This window comes from Coloeus monedula (genome assembly GCF_965178545.1).
Source record: "Coloeus monedula genome assembly, chromosome: 20".
Lineage (NCBI taxonomy): Eukaryota > Metazoa > Chordata > Aves > Passeriformes > Corvidae > Coloeus > Coloeus monedula.
In genome coordinates, this window is record NC_138800.1 from 7,497,247 (window position 1) to 7,514,114 (window position 16,868).

The following is a 16,868-nucleotide window of genomic DNA, read 5'->3' on the forward strand; positions in this document are numbered from 1 at the left end:
GAGGCACTGGGCTGATCCCTGTGGATATTCTGGTTACCTGTTTAACAGACACGGAGCAAGTTACCCTCTGCCTACACAAGGCTGAGCCACAGCTACATCCTGTGTCTATTTTGGAAAGTGAAGAAAAGTGTTGCTCATACTAAGTGGAGGAGGACAGGAGATATCAGGCCACCTCCCCTCCCTCACATTCCCAGCCCAGCAGGCTGATGAGACTTTGAAAAAATATCCAAATAATTCCTTTATTCTGCTCATGGTTTGGATTGGGCAATGGCTGGTGAAAATAAATGGGTTTAAATCTCCAGGAGTTGAGGGAGTTGTTTAATTGGCAGCTGTCAGCCTACTGAGAGAGACAGGCTAGTTGTTCCTGCTGGCAGCTGAAATGTGTTCAGCTACGTCCAAAAAAAGGAAATCACGTCTATTTGCTGATTCCTGGCAGGATTTCTCTCTTGCATAAGCTTATCTCTGAGGAATAGTGGATCTGGATCTTTGTTTGCAAGGAAGTTGGTATTTTTTTTCTAGGTTTTGTGAATCTCGGTGTTGTGAAACATCTTTTTATCACTGTGGCAACATCAACTGCTGCTCCTCTATAAGACTCTGATAAGTTAAAGATATCTTTTAAATCCATCTGAGGAAACTTGCTTCTCATGTGACTTTCTAAAAGTGAGTGTTATTTTGGTTGAAGACGCTGGATCTAACGGTAAAATAAGTAATTTTCTTTTTATCCCAAGGTTGCTTGAAATTGCTGTGGACTTCAGTGTTCTCAGTTCCTCTTTCATTGTGCTTCAGCATTCACAGGTGTTCTGCTGTGCCTGAGAGAGGTTTTTGGACTTAAACAGTCCCTGGAAAAGTTAATGTTCCTTCTGTGGTGTTCTGTTGGTACAAAAAATAAAAGTGGCTGTAGCCTGCTCTGAAGGTTTCTCTGGGCTGAGTTCTGATGTGTCTGAGAGAGGGAATCAAGTTTACCACAGCCTTTTCAGCCCTTCAAACTTGTGCCAGATATCTCTGTTGCCCTTTCAGGTCACATAAAGACAACTTATATTTTTGTGAGAGTGTATAAATACATATAAACATTTTTTTTTTTTTTTTTTTTGGAGTCTGTAGACGGAGTTACTTGAGAAGAAAATGAAGAGTAGTGCCAGGCCTTGGAGCACAATAGCAAAGCAAGGGAGCCATGGGGTTGACAGAGTAAAATCTCTTTCCACCACCTCCACAGGAATGAAGACATCCAAGTCCTCCACTTCCCTTGCCTTTGAATCCCGGCTCAGCAAGGTACTAATCCATGGAGATTGTTCAAGCATTCCAGTCTTGTTGCAGGTCAAAGATTTGGTTTAGTCCTCAGACTACTACATCCACTGTATTAAGTGTAGGGAGACCTAAATTTTGTTGTATGTTAGATTAATACACATTTCTGGAAGTGTTTTGCATGTACTGGGGGAGACACTGCTTCTGTACACTCTGTGGGGGAGGGAATTGCCTACACTTTGAAGATGGAGAAAAACAAATGGCAAATTCTTAGTTCAGCTGATAGTTACACATGTAAAGAAATTCAAAGAGATTTATTAATGAATTTCCAGCATTCCTAAAAGCCTGTGCCTCTCCCTTCAAGGTAAAAAACGTATTAACAGCAGATATTGCAATGTAACAAATGCATTTTATGAATCCTATTTTTCTATACAGATATATTTTAAAAATAGCAGAAACTTCTGTCCAAGTAATGTTTTTAAGGAAATGGAGTAATACACCTGAAATGCTGCTGCATCTGCACCCTTGCAGCCAGCAAACAGAAATAACCTGGTCATCCAAATCCAGACCAAGGTTGTAACCGTTCCTAGTAACAAAGTTTAGTGAACAGCACGTAGCAGGGTACAGCATTTAGATCTCCTCTTGATTAAATCTTCATTAATTGTCACAGTTTTTCAAGGAAAGGATTAATTTATTTAACTTGCTGTGTAGACTCCCAGATGCACTCATTAATAGGGTGTTTCACTCTGGTGCTCCAGGCAGGTTGTGCAGTGTGGTTGAGGCAGCATTTCTGAAGGAATGCTGCTGAGGAGACTAATCAGGAAATCTGATACGATTGATTTGTTAAATTTAGTGTTAATTGTGGAGAGATTTCTTCCTAATGACAGCTAATACCTTCAAATTGTCGTCCAGCTGCAAATTCCAAATCATCAAAGTGGCTTTCTTGAAGAAAGGGAGTAGAAAAGACACCATAGTTGCTGCTATAGGAAAGAACACATTGAAGAAATTACTTCAGAGAGACTGCAGAATTCTCTAAAGGTCAGAAAGTCAGGTTGTTCCATTCTCCTCCTCAGAGTGAGCTGACAAAACCTCTGCCAGAAGGCAAAACGTTCATTGTTTGGTATCCTGGAGCACATCAACACTTCAGCTATTGAAACTTATGGGCTCACAGGGTCCAGGAAACCACAGACTCTGAGTCAGAGGAGGAGATGAAAAGGAGAAGGAATTAGAGTTGAAAGATTTCATTTTGCTTAAATGTTTCACATTCAGGAACCACTAAATAGGAACAGTGCTTGTTGTGTGCTCTCTTTTCTCTTAACCCAGAAGTGGTTTTCAGCCTGTGGTTCAGGGACCCCCGGGTGTCACTGGACAGCTTCAAAGAAAGTGACTTTCATTTGAGAAAACACTTTAGGTGTCCACAAACTCAAAAGTACAGAAAAACTACTGCTCTAGGGATACTCTACAAAGCTTTGGTTTTAAAATACTTTAAGTTTTTTTCCTGAAATTAATTAGAGGCTGTTACTAGAGGCACACAAATGGGAAATCAGCTGACCAAAGTTCTGAGATAAACTACAACTTCTGCTTGCTGAAGCAAGATAATTTCAGTGTTTCTCCTTGAATCTTACCTTGTACTTGTGTTCCATGAGTTTCCTGAGTAGGCACTTAGAGCAGACTTGTGTCACCAGAGATTCCTTTCCAAAAAGTTGCCAGTTGCCAGTAGACTACTCCTGTAAACTATTTTCTCCTTGCTTTCTAATTATTTGCATTTTTGAACAGTCTTTCCTATTTTCATTCTTCATCGTTGGAACAGTGTTTTATCTCTTAACCCACTTCACAAAAACCTGGAATGCAAAGCAAATACAAAAATTATGTAGTCCAGTTATCAAGGCAATATTCCCATGGGGTTACGTTATGGAAATGTTAATTTTTTTCCAAGGAATCTTGCATTTTGAACTAACTGATGGGAATATTCAGGGTCCTGACCTGTTCCACCCTCTGTGTTGCAGCTGAAGCGGGCGAGCAGTGAGGACACGCTCACAAAACCTGGGGCAGCAGCAGCTTCGGGAGTCTCCAGGCTGAAGAAGACCATCACAACTGGAGCCATTTCTGAGCTTGCTGAGAGTCGGCTGAAGCCCAGCCCAGGTAGGCACAAAGACTCTGGAGGACAGACCCGTGCTCTGAGTGTCACTTGGTGTGCCAAGGTCCCTGCAGTGTTCCCTATCCCCCGTGCAGCACAGCCGTGCCTTTCCCTCTGTCGCAGGACGCTGTGCCTTGCACCCTACACCCCATGAGCCAGCGAAATGAGCTTCAAAGGGAGGCGCTGGATGGTTTTAGGAGCCTGGGCAGCCCCAGTAGCCAGGCGGTGGCGCCGGTGGCCCGCGCTCGTCCCGGCTGTGGGTCCGGGCTGGGCCGGGGCGCGGTGGACCCAGCCCAGCCCCCCGTCTCCAGAGCAGTAGTGCAATGGAGAGCTTGCTCTCTGAAGTTTTCCCTATTTATTAACAGCATTCTCTCTTCTCCCTCTACTGAGTGAGCAGAGCTGGTTCCCCGCTCGCTGCTCCTGGGACACGGCAGAGGCGTGAGAGCAAAGAGCCAGCCCTGGGCATCCTCATGTGCAGCCCGAGCTACCCCGGGGCACGCTCTCCCCAGCAGCCTCAGCCCCATCAGCTAATTCCCATAGGTTTCAGACCTAAGCCTGTTTCGAGAGGCAGTGACACCATCTGCATACCAAGGGCTTCAGTGCAAACGCTCTGCTGTCCCCCAGGAGCTCAGCAAATGCTTGCTTTTGTCTGCTCCCTGGTGGCATTTCCAAGGGAATGTGAGCTCTTATTAAATTTGACCATGACCTCCCTATTTGTCACAGCCTCTGCAGGTTTTGGCTGTGTGACAGAACAATGTTACTCTCAGAGAGAGATTTCTTTAAGAAAAGAAAGTATAAAAACCTTTATATACCCCTGGAAGAAAATGATGTGTCTTGTAACAGCACAAATGTTTCATAGTAACCCAAGGACAGACCCCATTCTGCTGTTAATCAGTGTGTAAATCCTCTAGTTTAAAGACTAGCTGTATCCGAAGGAATTTGGGATTCACAAGCCAATAAAGAGGCATGATGCTTGGGAGGAGCCACGCAGGGAGAAGAAAACCTGTACAGATGATGGAGCACAGGATCCTGGGAATGCAGCCAGGGAAACAGCACTGCAGGGATTCCAGAATGGAATACGTATGTCAGATACCAAAACACAAGCACTGGAATAGAGAGCCCTCTTCTGCATGCAGCTATAATAACTGGGATTGGAGGAGGGAGATTTATGATGATGACTACTTTAAATACAAAGCCTGAAATGGTTTATGGAGGTCAAGTTACATCTGGGTATTGCTTTGCCACTTTAAATTGCATCATTGGATATAACATCATCTATTGCTTGGCATCAGCATTTCTAGAAGTATGAATGGGAATATTAACACAGAATGAAAAGAGTACAAGTGTGTAGATAAACACTAAGAATGTATGTGCTACCCCTCTAAAATTTTTTTTAACTTAGAACTGTCCCAGCTCTTATGGGGATTATTATAAGTAGGTGTACAGTGCCTTACATGTCTGTTTTTACAGTGGTTCCATAGTTTAAAAGAGTGCTTGGAAATCCAGCTGTATTCTGAGAATGTGTCACTGTCAGGGCCACTGGAAGGTGCTTGATCTTAGTAAGCAAGGTTACAAGCTAAATACTTTGTCACACTGAAAAAAATACCAATAGTCCCACTAAAATGGTATATTGTTGCTAAGAGAACTAACAGTGAGTATGACAGAGGGCACAGCGTGTTCCAGAGAACAGAAGGAGGAAAGGAGAGAACATTTTCAGCTGCTATATTTTATTGCAATGGCATCCCAAATAGTCTGATTGTGATCAAGATGCAATGCTGACTGTAGAGCTAATCCAAGTGAGAATGTTCCAGTAGCTGGGAAATGCAGATGTTTGTGTACGTAGCCAAATGTGTAAATCTAGAAATTTATTCTGAAACCACTTTCTTTGGTTTCTTTGACGGCCTTCATCTGTTCTGTGTTTTCATTTCATGTCCTGGCTGCAGGCATTATTTCTCCCCTTTCTTTGTGCTTTAGGTTGGGCTCTCTTTGTCTGTTACTCAAGTGAGTGAATTGATTATTTTGCTGAAATGATATTCTGTTAGTTCCAGCCACTCTGGAACGAATAGAATACTGATACTCTGGTGGTACTCAATTGGTATTATAGTCTCATGTGAGAGAAATTAAAGGGAAAAAGGTATGGAAATAAAAAAGCTTAGGTTTCTTTCTTCTTTAGGTGTGGCTGTCCACCATTTCTGTGTTGACCTTGAGCAATAACACATGTGCCAAATGCTGCAGATAATAAATAATTGACCTCAAGAGTGGTTGTTTAAATAGAGCTGTTTCTACGCTGCCCTTGGTGGAGTTTCAGTTATTTATTCCAGCCTTTTATTGATGGAATTACCCCTGTCTGTCCTGTTGGGAGCTAACACAGTAAATCATAAACAACCTAAAGGGGGATGAGGCCAAGCCCACGTATCCATCCTTGGCGAGTGGAGTTGAGCAAATGGAGCTGGAGACTGATTCTGGCTGGAAGTTCTGTGCTGTGATGTTTGGTTTTGTAACTCCTTGGCAGTTTTGAAATCCCAGGCAGTGGGAAATGACACACAGGGAGAAATAAATGTCTTGTATTCAGCTTCCTTATCTTCAGTGTAATGTCTTCCCATGTGCTGTCCTGAAGTAGCCATTTGGGTTTGTTAAAACTAAGCTTACAGGGCTCTGGCATTGTTTTTAGTGTCTCAGTAGATGAAAAAGAGCTGTGAAAATTGTGAAACAGGAGGAAGAGTTCACTGATCTTGGAGAATATTGATTTTAATGCATGCACTTGTAAAGCCATCCAGGCTATGAAGCCGTATAGTAAAGAAATGATTGTGAAATGTATAAATAGAGAAGTTTGTATTTTCATGAGAAACTAGGACTCTCTTCTCCTAAGGTTCAGGGTTGTAGGAAATCAATGACTTCAGATTCTGCTCCCTTGAGGTCTGCAAGCCAAATAACCTTAAAAAATGCAATTTCACAGAGAATTTCAAAGCTTCTTATGTGATCATATACCTCTCAGGAAGAGCACTGCATGGCAGGACTGGTATGCAAATGGAAAATTTGAGGTTCAGGCAGGTGAAATTACTTTCTCAATGGAGCCTGGAAGTCATTCCAAATCCTTGCTCTGTCATTCAGTCCCTACAAACTCCCAGTTCAAGCACTTTATGAAAACTTCCCTGGAGGCTGTCTGGTTTAATCATGTTCCTGTGCTGCTTTGATGTGATTTCAGTGACAGCTGCTATTATCTGTCAGGTTGGACAGGAACCAAAAGGAGTCTTATGCTGGACATCAGAAAAGAGAGAGAGCCAGGATGTGGGCATGGCACAGTCCAGTCACACATCATCCAAAAGCACTGAGAATATTTCAGCCATTCCCATTTCTCAGAAATATATTGATTTTTATATCGAGTGCTGCCAGCTCCAATATGAGGTATCAATTATCCTTGAAATGTAATTAAGAGATAGCTGTACTTTGTTTTCTCAGGCTGCTTCATCAGCTTATTTTTTAAAGCTAAATAAAGGCTAAATCTCTATAGACAGCTTGATTTTTGCCTCAGAAACAATAGGAAACTGTCAGTAACAATGCTATTATCACCTACCTCAGTATTTTCAGAAATTCTGGTTGTTTTGCTGACAAGCTCAGGTTCTCTCTAAAGCCCAGACCAGGAGACAGGTGCCACACCTTCCCACAGTGACAGTGGGATGTGTTACATCTTTGGAGGCTGGGAGGAGCCAAGATGCCAGCAGGACTGTGAGGGGTGGCCTGCTGTGTCACCCCCTGCTCCATCAGAAATTACCATTTATTTTAATGCATAAAATGGGAAAAATCAATACTTGGCCTGAGTTTTCAGCCAAAATAACAAAAGCCTGTTGCTTTCTGTGTGTTCCTGCTGAGTTGATCCACATCCAAGGCTGGAGATGGTGCCAATCCAGGAGCATAGGGGAGGGGAGCTCAAAGATATTAAGAGTTTCAATTATCTCCTCAGCATCTCACGTCAAGGCTCTGAACTCTGCAGGTTACCTGGACAAAAGCTGCTAATCCCAGAAAGGAACATTGCCAGCATTGGAAATGAAGCTGCTGTGCAACACAGGCTCTTGTAATAAACCCAGCAAATTAAACAGGGAAACAAAAGTATCGAGAAATGTGGCGTAATCAGTGCAAGCTATAGAAGGGCCTGAAGGTTATATTGGGTTGAACAATCTTCAGCTGCAATAAGGAGGGGCTCTGTTTTGATGAGTTTTTCTGTGATTTGTCATCCACATTCCTGCCCAAGAATCAGAGTTAATGTCCCAGTGACTAAATATGATACCTGTGTATTTTCAATTCCTTCCTAGTGCTAGTAGAGCACATGCCATGACTCCATTTGTCCATCATTGTTTGCTTTTCATGTAGTTTATGTGAAAAGTCTTGATTTCCCTCTAAAACAGCTGCTTGCAGCTTTTCTGTGTAGATAGTGCTGATATTCAGAAAAGAAAGGCTTTAGCTAAATGAGGCCAACTGGCCCCTGCCAGCACTGCTGTCAGTGCTGGGAAAGCTTGAATATCACTGGTGAGACTTGTTCACCTGTGGCTGATTCCAGAGGGGAGACTGGTGTATGTTTTATTGCACACAGCTCATTAGATATGCTTCTTTCCCAGCAAAATTGAAAATGTGGCTCACTGCAGGTTTCAGAGCTTCATGCACATTCATAGAATTGTCATTTTCATCTTGCTATTTGATAGTAATATATGGACTTCATCAAATTTACTGTCTTCTTTCAGCTAACTTCCCTGCTTGGTGAGTGTGTGCCACTTTCTGATGTAGGGTAAAAATTCAGATTAATTTGAAGCTAATCCAGACCAGAAGCTGTCCCTCTGCAGCCAGAAAATGCAAGAAATTATCTTTTAAATAAAAGCTTTCTTTAAAAAAAAAAAAAAATCAGAGGAAAAAAAATCTAACTCACAATTTAGTAGTTCCTAAGATGCTAATGCACCCCAATTAGGACAGGAAAAAGGAAAGTGATTGCTTTTGAAGGACAGCTCTCTGACCTTGGGGCCTTTTTACTCTGCCATACATCAGCTTTTGACAGCGCCTGCTTTTTGTGATCTGTCACATCAAAGCACTGCTATAGGTTTGGGAGAGGTTGCTGCACTTTGCATTGAGGCTCGTTACTGTCTCATTTTTCTTGTGAACGATAGTGCCAAGTGTGAGGGACGTTAATGAGATCGGTATGTTCTGTTCCACCAGGCTTCACTGCAACCAAATGGCTGAGCTCATCTGGGCTTTCCCAGGAGCTGTAAATATGCTTCAAAACCTCATCTGGAAAGCTATTTGCATTTTGCCCCCCCTTCCAGGTACAAGACACAGATCTTGCATAATTATTCTTTCTTACAAAGAGATTCTAGCTCCAAAAGTTGTATAAAAAGGAAAGGAAGACTCAAAATATTGCTTTGTCAGGCTGGCATTCATATTGGCAAGAAGTGCATCAGGAATTGAACAGGCAAAGGAATGGAAATGTGTCTGCATTTACATCCACAGCTCTACATGCAGCTGGATATGCATATTGACATCTACACACACCTCTCAATATCTGCAAGGATGTTTTAACATATTGCTACAAACATAAACCTGAACCTCCCCGACATTCCTTAGCAAAATGTTTCCTCTCTGTGTGATTCCCCAGGTGTCAAGTAGTCCGACTGAGTTTCAGCACCAGTTTAGAAGATTTCACTCACTATCCTCCAAAGGGAAAGCTCAAGATTTGAGGTATATCAAATTTGGCATTCCAGATTTAGGTTATGGCTGCTACTTGTCAAGTTTCTCTTAGTTCTTCTCACAAGGATTTTTTTCTTGCCATAGCCTGCAAATACAGTTGTTGATTGCTGATGCCTTTGCTGAAAAAGTTCCTGTATGTTTTTGTTTTTCATGTTCTTTGAAGCTTTGCTCTTTCCTTCCCTAAGCCATGGATAGTTCTGCATCCCAGAATGGCTGGGAGTGGGGCTGTTTCACATGACTGTTCTTCAGGCATCTTTTTCCTCTTTGATAACTGGGAGTGTAGTGAGACCAGTGCATTTTAGAGGCTGTCTGGTAGGATTTCTGATACCTGATCCTGTTATGGATAACAGGCTTTTTGAGAGGCATTCACAGGCTGGCTGCAGTCATCTTGCATTATTAAACAAGTAGGAATTAACTTCTGCTGACAACACTGTCTGCAGAATGTACCTTTTTCAGTTTTCTTGCTGTCCTAATCTACTGCAGAATTTACATTTCCTGTGCTGAATCTTTATTAACACATTCCAAGATTCTGCAGCCAGCTTCTTGTTAAAACCACCTGTGACAGAGACACTTTCCTCTGTGTATTCCCCTGAGAATGACTTTGTTGGCACACGTGGGCCCCTCTGGGACCTGAGCCAGTTAAGAGGATTCAGTGTGTGGTAGGGATACTGAAATGCTAAATCTTGAAGGCTGTAACGACTTAACTCATTAAATTGTTGACAGTTAATTGGCTCAAGCCAACATGTATAGGGAGGATCCATTACAGATGTAAGGGAACTGTGGTGATCCCAAAAGCCTTGTTAGGGACACCTAAACAGAGAGGGGAGTATGCCTGGATGCTCCAGGAATAGCACAAATCTAGGCTCTCTCAGCTTGTTTTCATTTCTTTTCAGGCTTCTTTACTGAAGTTGTTCAGCAAAGTCAACACAACCTTGCTCTGACCACCTGCCCTAGGTTAATTATCAGCTTTCCTTCAGCTGGTTTGAAGAGAAATGATCCTTAACACAAATTCTCTGGGCCTGAATGTATTGCAGCCAGAATGCCTTGGCAGAGAGCCATTGTGTTTGCACTTAAAGAATGGGAGGGAGAAGGAAAGGAGTGCAAAGCTGGCCTGGTCTGACAAGTATGCAGATCGGGGAGGGCTTGGCATTTCTTGTAGTATTTTTTTTTTCCCACTGTTTTCTTTTCAGCAGCTTTTGGCTTACATTAGATTTTAATACTGTAAAGCAAGAGGAGAGGGATTGACGGCTTCATCTCAGATGGGTTTCTAGAAGGCTGTTGGTCTGTGCCATGAACTGTGACCTCACCAAATATCTTCACTACAAAAAATTTGTTTCTAGCATGGTTAAAAAAAGCTATTGCTCATCTGGGATTCAGCTCTAGATGTTATATTCCTAATCTTTTGGGGTCCACTACTGGGAATGATACACAAATTCTGTAGATTTATTTTCCCTGCTACTTAAGTACTTGGTGCTCGTAAAATCTTTAGCATCAGTGGAAGAAGGAGAGTGTGATAGTGTGAACTTTGGTGTTCATGGTGCCCATGCTTAGGGCCCATTCTGTTTACTCCAGCATCAGTATCTGTAACTTGTTTAGACCTCAGCCTTCTGGAGAGACTGTCAGCTACCTGGCCACTCCAAATCTGAGATTTGGTGGCATATTCACACTTGTTCTTGTGAGCATGGATTACAGTTTGAACAGAAGTTACACTCATTCATTTGCTGTGTTGTGAGTAGGATGCAAAGAGAGGTTATGCCTGGTAAGTAAGTCCTGTCATTTGACCAGAGAGATGAAAGAATTATGTATGTCACACCTTCAGTAATTCATTCCTATTCTCACTATATAGGAAAGGAGTGTTTGTGAAGTTTTATTGGCAGTTCAACAAAGTGCAAAGGGATGAGTCAAGCTTCACGCCTAGGAAGAGACCAGCTAATCTGCATTATAGGGATGAAATTCATTCATTCATTCATTTTTATACCTTTATTACTGAAGAGGAAGGGAAAGTAATGTAAAATGTTCAGGTAACAAATAGTTGCCTAAAGATTTAGCCATGCATCTCTTGTAATTGATTACCTAGTCCCCATGCCATGCTTGCTGTTCCTCCTTTTTCTTTTTCCTCAGCTTGAGCTGCAAGTTCCCTAAGCAGTAATCTCTTATCCATGCCTTCTGCTCATGCTGTACCTGTATTTAAAAATTTGTGCTTTACCTTTCATTATGGACCTGGGCTACAAGTCTTTGGCCTGACATCATTCTCCCTATCATGGTGTTAGAATGTTCTGACTTATGTTTTGTGCCACTGTCAAAAGTAACAGATTGGTTCTTGCAGTCCTGACTCTTCTACAGTGCTCAGATTTCAGGTGTGTTTGCTCTGACTCAGTGATTATATTTTATAATTACTCCAGGCTTGCACCAGTGCTGCACGGGGACCTTGTTAGACTATTCCCTTTTGTGATTACAGAAATAGAAAGCAGGTGATGAAGTAATAAATGCTCAGCTTCAGGATTTATCAGCCCAACAGACTCCCTCAGCTAATGCAGCCTCTCAGGTGAGTCCTGTTGAAGAAAAGCAGAAGTCTATAATGGAAGAAAATCTCTGTGGGAGATACTTTCAACAGCAGTTGGAGGATGTTTGCATCTGTACCTTGGAAAGGGCAGACTCAGTACCCACCACAGTAAGATATAAGACTTAAGAGGTCATAAGACGACTTTTAGAGAAAGAATGAAGTATCACTGTTTCCTTTTCCTAGAACTTTGATGGCTTATTCATTAAACAAAGCATTTTGTGTTTGACATGTCATAAGACAGCAGCAGACAGGAGTTGTTTAATGTCATCCAAATATAGACAGCTGTATGAAAACTTTTCACTTCATCCATAAAGTGTCAGAAGAAGAACAATGGAAAGCTTAAGACTGACAATGAGCTCATCCTATTACACTGAAATATTAGCAAAATTCTGCTTCTATCATATTGAAAGGTCCCCAGATATTTTATTTGAAGTGATGGATTCACAACTAGATTAATTCTCCATGTTTTATTTTCAGGATGTTTTGAGTCTGGGAGACACATTAGTTTATTATTTCTGAATTTGTTTTTAACCCTCTTGTTTTTCAACAAGCCTCAAGATGTTTCTGTTAATTATCCACATAGTGGAAACTGATCACTGGAGTCATTCAGTATCCTAGTTCCCCATGTACATCAGGGCTCCATGAGTGTGGAGCACCCTGATTTTTTTTGAAAGATGGGCTGTTGTCCAGGCTCTGGGTGGGCTTGTCCTGTGCAGCTGCTCTTGCAGTGCCAGTCACAGGCAAAAATATTGATGATAGAGATATGATATGAAATCTGCTCCTCTTTGTGGCTGTAGGTCTAGATGTAGTAGTGGCTGTCAGGTTTGATTGTTGTTTTATTAGTGCTTGTATGAAGCAAGTAAACAAGAAGTGCTTGCTTACTAGTATGAAGGGAAATTCGGAAATTACTTCAATAAAGAGCAATAGGCTTTAGTAGTATCCAGTGTATCCTGTATATTGTTTAATATAATAGAGATGTGAACCTGCTGTGCTGTTCTCAGCACCAGTGGAGGCTGAGAGCAGCTGAGAGTGCTGGGCTGACCCAGGCATAGCCCCAGAGGATACCAGAGCAGATCTGATAGATGGGACTTGTCAGAAAGGGCTCATGCTCACAGTCACGGTCAGGTTTTCAGAGGAGTCCAGTCTTCATTTCAGCATCCTTTGGGTATCTATGTTTTCACAAGATGCTGAGCATTTCTGAAACTGGGTCCCCTCATTTTTGTGACGGTTAAGAGCTGTCCTTGCCCAGACATGTCAGTGCTGTGCTCAGCAGTGCAGTTAGATCTGTGGGCAGGGTCTGTTTGCTCCATCGTAAGCATGCTTCGGGTGGTGGAATTGTGGAAAATTAATGTTGGTTTTGCTTTGGAGGCATTTGGCCGCTCAGGTCTCTGCAGAGGGTCCCTCTGCCCTCCTTCACTCCCAGCCGCATTTCAGCCTTTTGCTTAGAAATATCCTTCTGTATCGCCCGGAACGGGCTCTGTGCGATCCCCCCGTCCGCCACGGCTGTTCCAGGGCAGGCAAGCTCCGCTCAATCCGGTGCCGGAGCGTCGCTCCCGGCTCGGAGCCCGGGGACCGCGGCTGCAGCGGCGCTGGGCGATCCCCGCGCCCCGGCCGGAGCGCTGCAGTTCCCGCGGCGGCCGCTGGGTGTCCGCCGGCGCTGCCCCGCTCCGCCCGCTCCCTGCCCAGCCCGGCCCGCCGAGCGCGAGGTTGGAATGAGGGAGGAGGCGGAGGCGCAGCTGCCTCGGCGGGGGCCGCAGCGCGGCTCTGCCGCCAGCTCCTAGCGAGGCGCTGCCTGCCGCGCCCCGCTGGAGTTGGCTGGAGCAGGGGCAGAGGGAGAAGGCAGGTCCGCGCTGGTACCGGGCATGAGCGGGGCGCCGGGGGCCTGAAGGAGCTCGGGAGGAGCCCGGCGGCCACCGGAGATGGGCAACCAGCCGGGCAGAGCGGAGGAGCACGAGCAAGGTGCGTGCGAGCGGCGGGGGGCGGCGGCAGCCGCGGGGATGGCGTTTTGTTCTCGGGGGCTGAGCCCGGCGCCCGCTGAGCCGGCACAGGGCTGTTGTCACAGCGAACGCTGGTGGCTTCCAGCCTGCTGGGGACACTGCTGCTGTTTGCCTTGTAAATGCGCTTTACTGCCGTTCCGTACCTGAGATCACAGCACCGTCCTTAGGGAAGCTTTTCTGAAAGGAGTCCTTTGGAACAGAACGCCTGCAAGGGAGGGACCCTGTTCGCTGTCAGATTTTTTTTTTTTTTTGCATAGTCTGCACGATGCAGCTAAAAAGTCCAAAGCCGATGTAGTGATATACACAGAACTTGTCAGGATCTGCTGCTTGGCTGTGTTAGCCTTCACCATTGTTCGTGGCCTGAGGCCTGAAATTTTCCAGGCCTTAGAATTTAAAATGATGCCTTTGTGGAAGGTCTCCCACCATTGTCCTTTCAGAAGTGTAGTGTTCTGCATGTTAATCAGGAGCAGATTTCATAGAAAGCTGAGAGCTGGTATCAGGTAGATCGCATTCCCCGTGTGCCAAATGTCTGCTCCGTACCCCAGCACGGCTGCTAATTTGTTCCTGATGCCGAAGTGCTGCTTTGGTTGCCTTCTGGTTTATTTTGCTTGTTTCTCAAATGCTGAATGAAGGGGGAAACCCCGTGGGTCCACTGATTTCTGCTGCTTATTTCTTAGTTTCTTTCCGAATTTAGAACCCTCTAACACACATAAAACCGCAATCGGTTGTATTTCCTGGCACTCTGTTTCTTGCTGTTGCCATGGGAATTTCATTCACAAAATCCCGTTAAAGTTGTTATTGCTTGGTCAGGGGTTTCTATGACTTCGGGTAGATATGTAGGTATTAAGAGTAAATACAAATGTACCTGATCTCTGGTATTGTTAGCTAGGGCCGCATTGCTGCTCAGGGATCTCTCACAATAGATCTGCCAGCGAGTGCTGGAACAGCAGTGAGGTGTAGTGAGAACTCTCTAGCACTATGTTAATCACCGCACTAATGAAGAACACAAAAGCTGCCAGTATCCAGTCACCAGAAGAAATGCTGCCCTAAGGGAAAGTTAAACTTCAGGCTGAAAAGTGTGGCTGCCTACATCCCCAGTCCCCGAAATCCGCTGGCCACTGCCAGCTAGCGAAGTTTTGCTGGAGCTAAACGTGTTAATGTCATTTAGGAGGGGTACTACTGATAATTAACTAAGGGAGAGCTGGATAAATAGCCCGGCAGATACACTGCTAACTTCTGATCAGTTGGAGCAAACAGCCTCTGATTTCACAGGGCCATTTGGACAGCTTATTGCTATTAACACGGATGATAAATGAGTGTGCAGACCCCCTGTGGGTTTGAAAAATCTCTTTCATCCTTTGTTTTTTCTTGATTTATTTTTTTATTGAAGAGGAAAGAGTTATACTTCTGCTGCACCTAAGCAGTTTTTAAACTATTCTGGTTTTAAGTGTAGGCTGCACTAAGTCCTGTGTTAACATCCTCAATGTTCACAAGGTATGAACAGGACTGAAGAGCAGTGTTTTGTATTGAACTACATGTTCAAAACTCTGATGTTTAACCATGAAAAAGTGTCAGGAACTTTCCTGCTGACAAAAAAAAATTCTGACAACATACTCCTTATAGTGTGTCAGAGCTCTGGCTTTGGAACTCAGAGTTTGTGTTGGTTTTTGACAGCTAGGATACGAAAACCTGCTTCTCACACCAGAATGTGATACGTCGTAGTATCTCTGAGTTTTGTTTCTGCTTGAGTGAACTTAATTCAGCTCTCATTCAGGAACACCAACATTTTGAACAACTGTGGTACTCCTAAGCTCGTGTTTTGGAATAACCAGGCTAAGCCTCAGGAATGGGTTGCTTCGTTGATCTAGCTCATGAACCAGCTTTAGCGACAGACAACCAAATTGCCCTGTTTCCCTGAGCTCGACATTCATCTTGTTTATCTGCCCTCTTAGGAAACTTTATGGACATCTTATGGCTCCTCTCTTTTACCCCAAACTTACCATCTTGGGGTACTGGGGACAGCTTTGTTCCTCCTCTTGGTGTCAGTGGGCACTGAAGTCTTTAAAAATCTGATCCTGTTACGATACAGGTTATAATTTAAAGTAAAATACTTACTTTCACTTATTTATGAGAGTATTACATACTTTAATGGGTTTTCCTATTAAGTGTAAATTCTGGGTGGGCTGGTCAGTGCTGTCCAGGAACAGGAAGGAAATTGTTGCCTCCAAACTGAGCAGTTGAAAGTAACGCATTAATACAAAGAAATGGGACTGCCTGAACAAGGGACTGTGGAAAAGGGAAGACAGAGGAAAGAAATCCACTGCTGGTGTCCGATGGGAATGTTTTGAACAGAAGGCAAGACTCTAACAGCCCAGTATCATCTCAAATTAATCTCTGTCTTCCTAAGAGTGAAAGAGTGTCTAACAAGGATTTGAGACGATTGCTTGTAATAATATTATATTCTATAGGCTTTTCCTGGCTTCTAATTTAAAACTTATTTTAAACAGCTCTTACAATCATTTGTGAGAACTTTGTGGGGTGTGACCCAAGTTTGCATCACTTGTTTGCCAAAACTCTGCTTCTTGCAAGTGGTTGGTGTTCCTGCTATACCCCAGTGCTCTGAATATTCTTATTTTTAAAACCAGTGGAGGTTTTAGAATGAAAACACTTATAAAGTAGTGTAGAAAATGACGTGAAACAAGAGTGAATATTGCAGCAGTTTGTCAGCAGAATTAGTTTTCTGCTTTTGAAGCTGGCTGCCCAAGCTAGAGGAAGTATTAGTGTATACAAACACAGGCCAGAGCACCTGTGGAATAGCTGGAACATTTCCTGGGAGCTGTACGGAAGAATCCAGCATTATCCAGTGCACTGTATTTGTTGGGAGAAAGCCTTTCAAACATAGTTTGCCTTGGAAACAGGGAGGCCTCCTGTTATTTCTGAACAGGAGCACTGACATTCTTTGACACTGGTTGACACGGTGATGGGGGGTGTTTATCCTCTAAACATCTGCAGGTGATGGATGATTAATATCTTTGGGAAGAGGTGGAAAAAAAATGACTCAATACCCACAAAAACTTGGGTGAAAGAATCGCTTGAATGGGAAATGTTAACTTCTCTTGTTGGAACAAGGTGATGGGTGGGGTTATCCAAGGGTTAGGCTTTTTTTGGAATTGTGTTTATTTGTAAAACATGCTTACAT

At 43.5% G+C, this 16,868-nt stretch overlaps 1 protein-coding gene across 3 annotated transcripts in view; it reads left to right on the plus strand.

The window, feature by feature from the left end:
• The window catches only part of SPECC1 (sperm antigen with calponin homology and coiled-coil domains 1), an 83,340-nt gene that overhangs the window by 19,084 nt on the left and 47,388 nt on the right, over nucleotides 1-16,868 (plus strand). For all 3 annotated transcript variants that reach the window (XM_082294401.1, XM_082294399.1, XM_082294400.1), the window contains exons 2-3: nucleotides 1,095-1,269; nucleotides 3,249-3,384. In XM_082294401.1, the coding sequence (XP_082150527.1) occupies nucleotides 1,123-1,269; nucleotides 3,249-3,384 (283 nt within the window). In that variant the 5' untranslated portion in view covers nucleotides 1,095-1,122. The remainder of the gene's footprint in view (nucleotides 1-1,094; nucleotides 1,270-3,248; nucleotides 3,385-16,868) is intronic.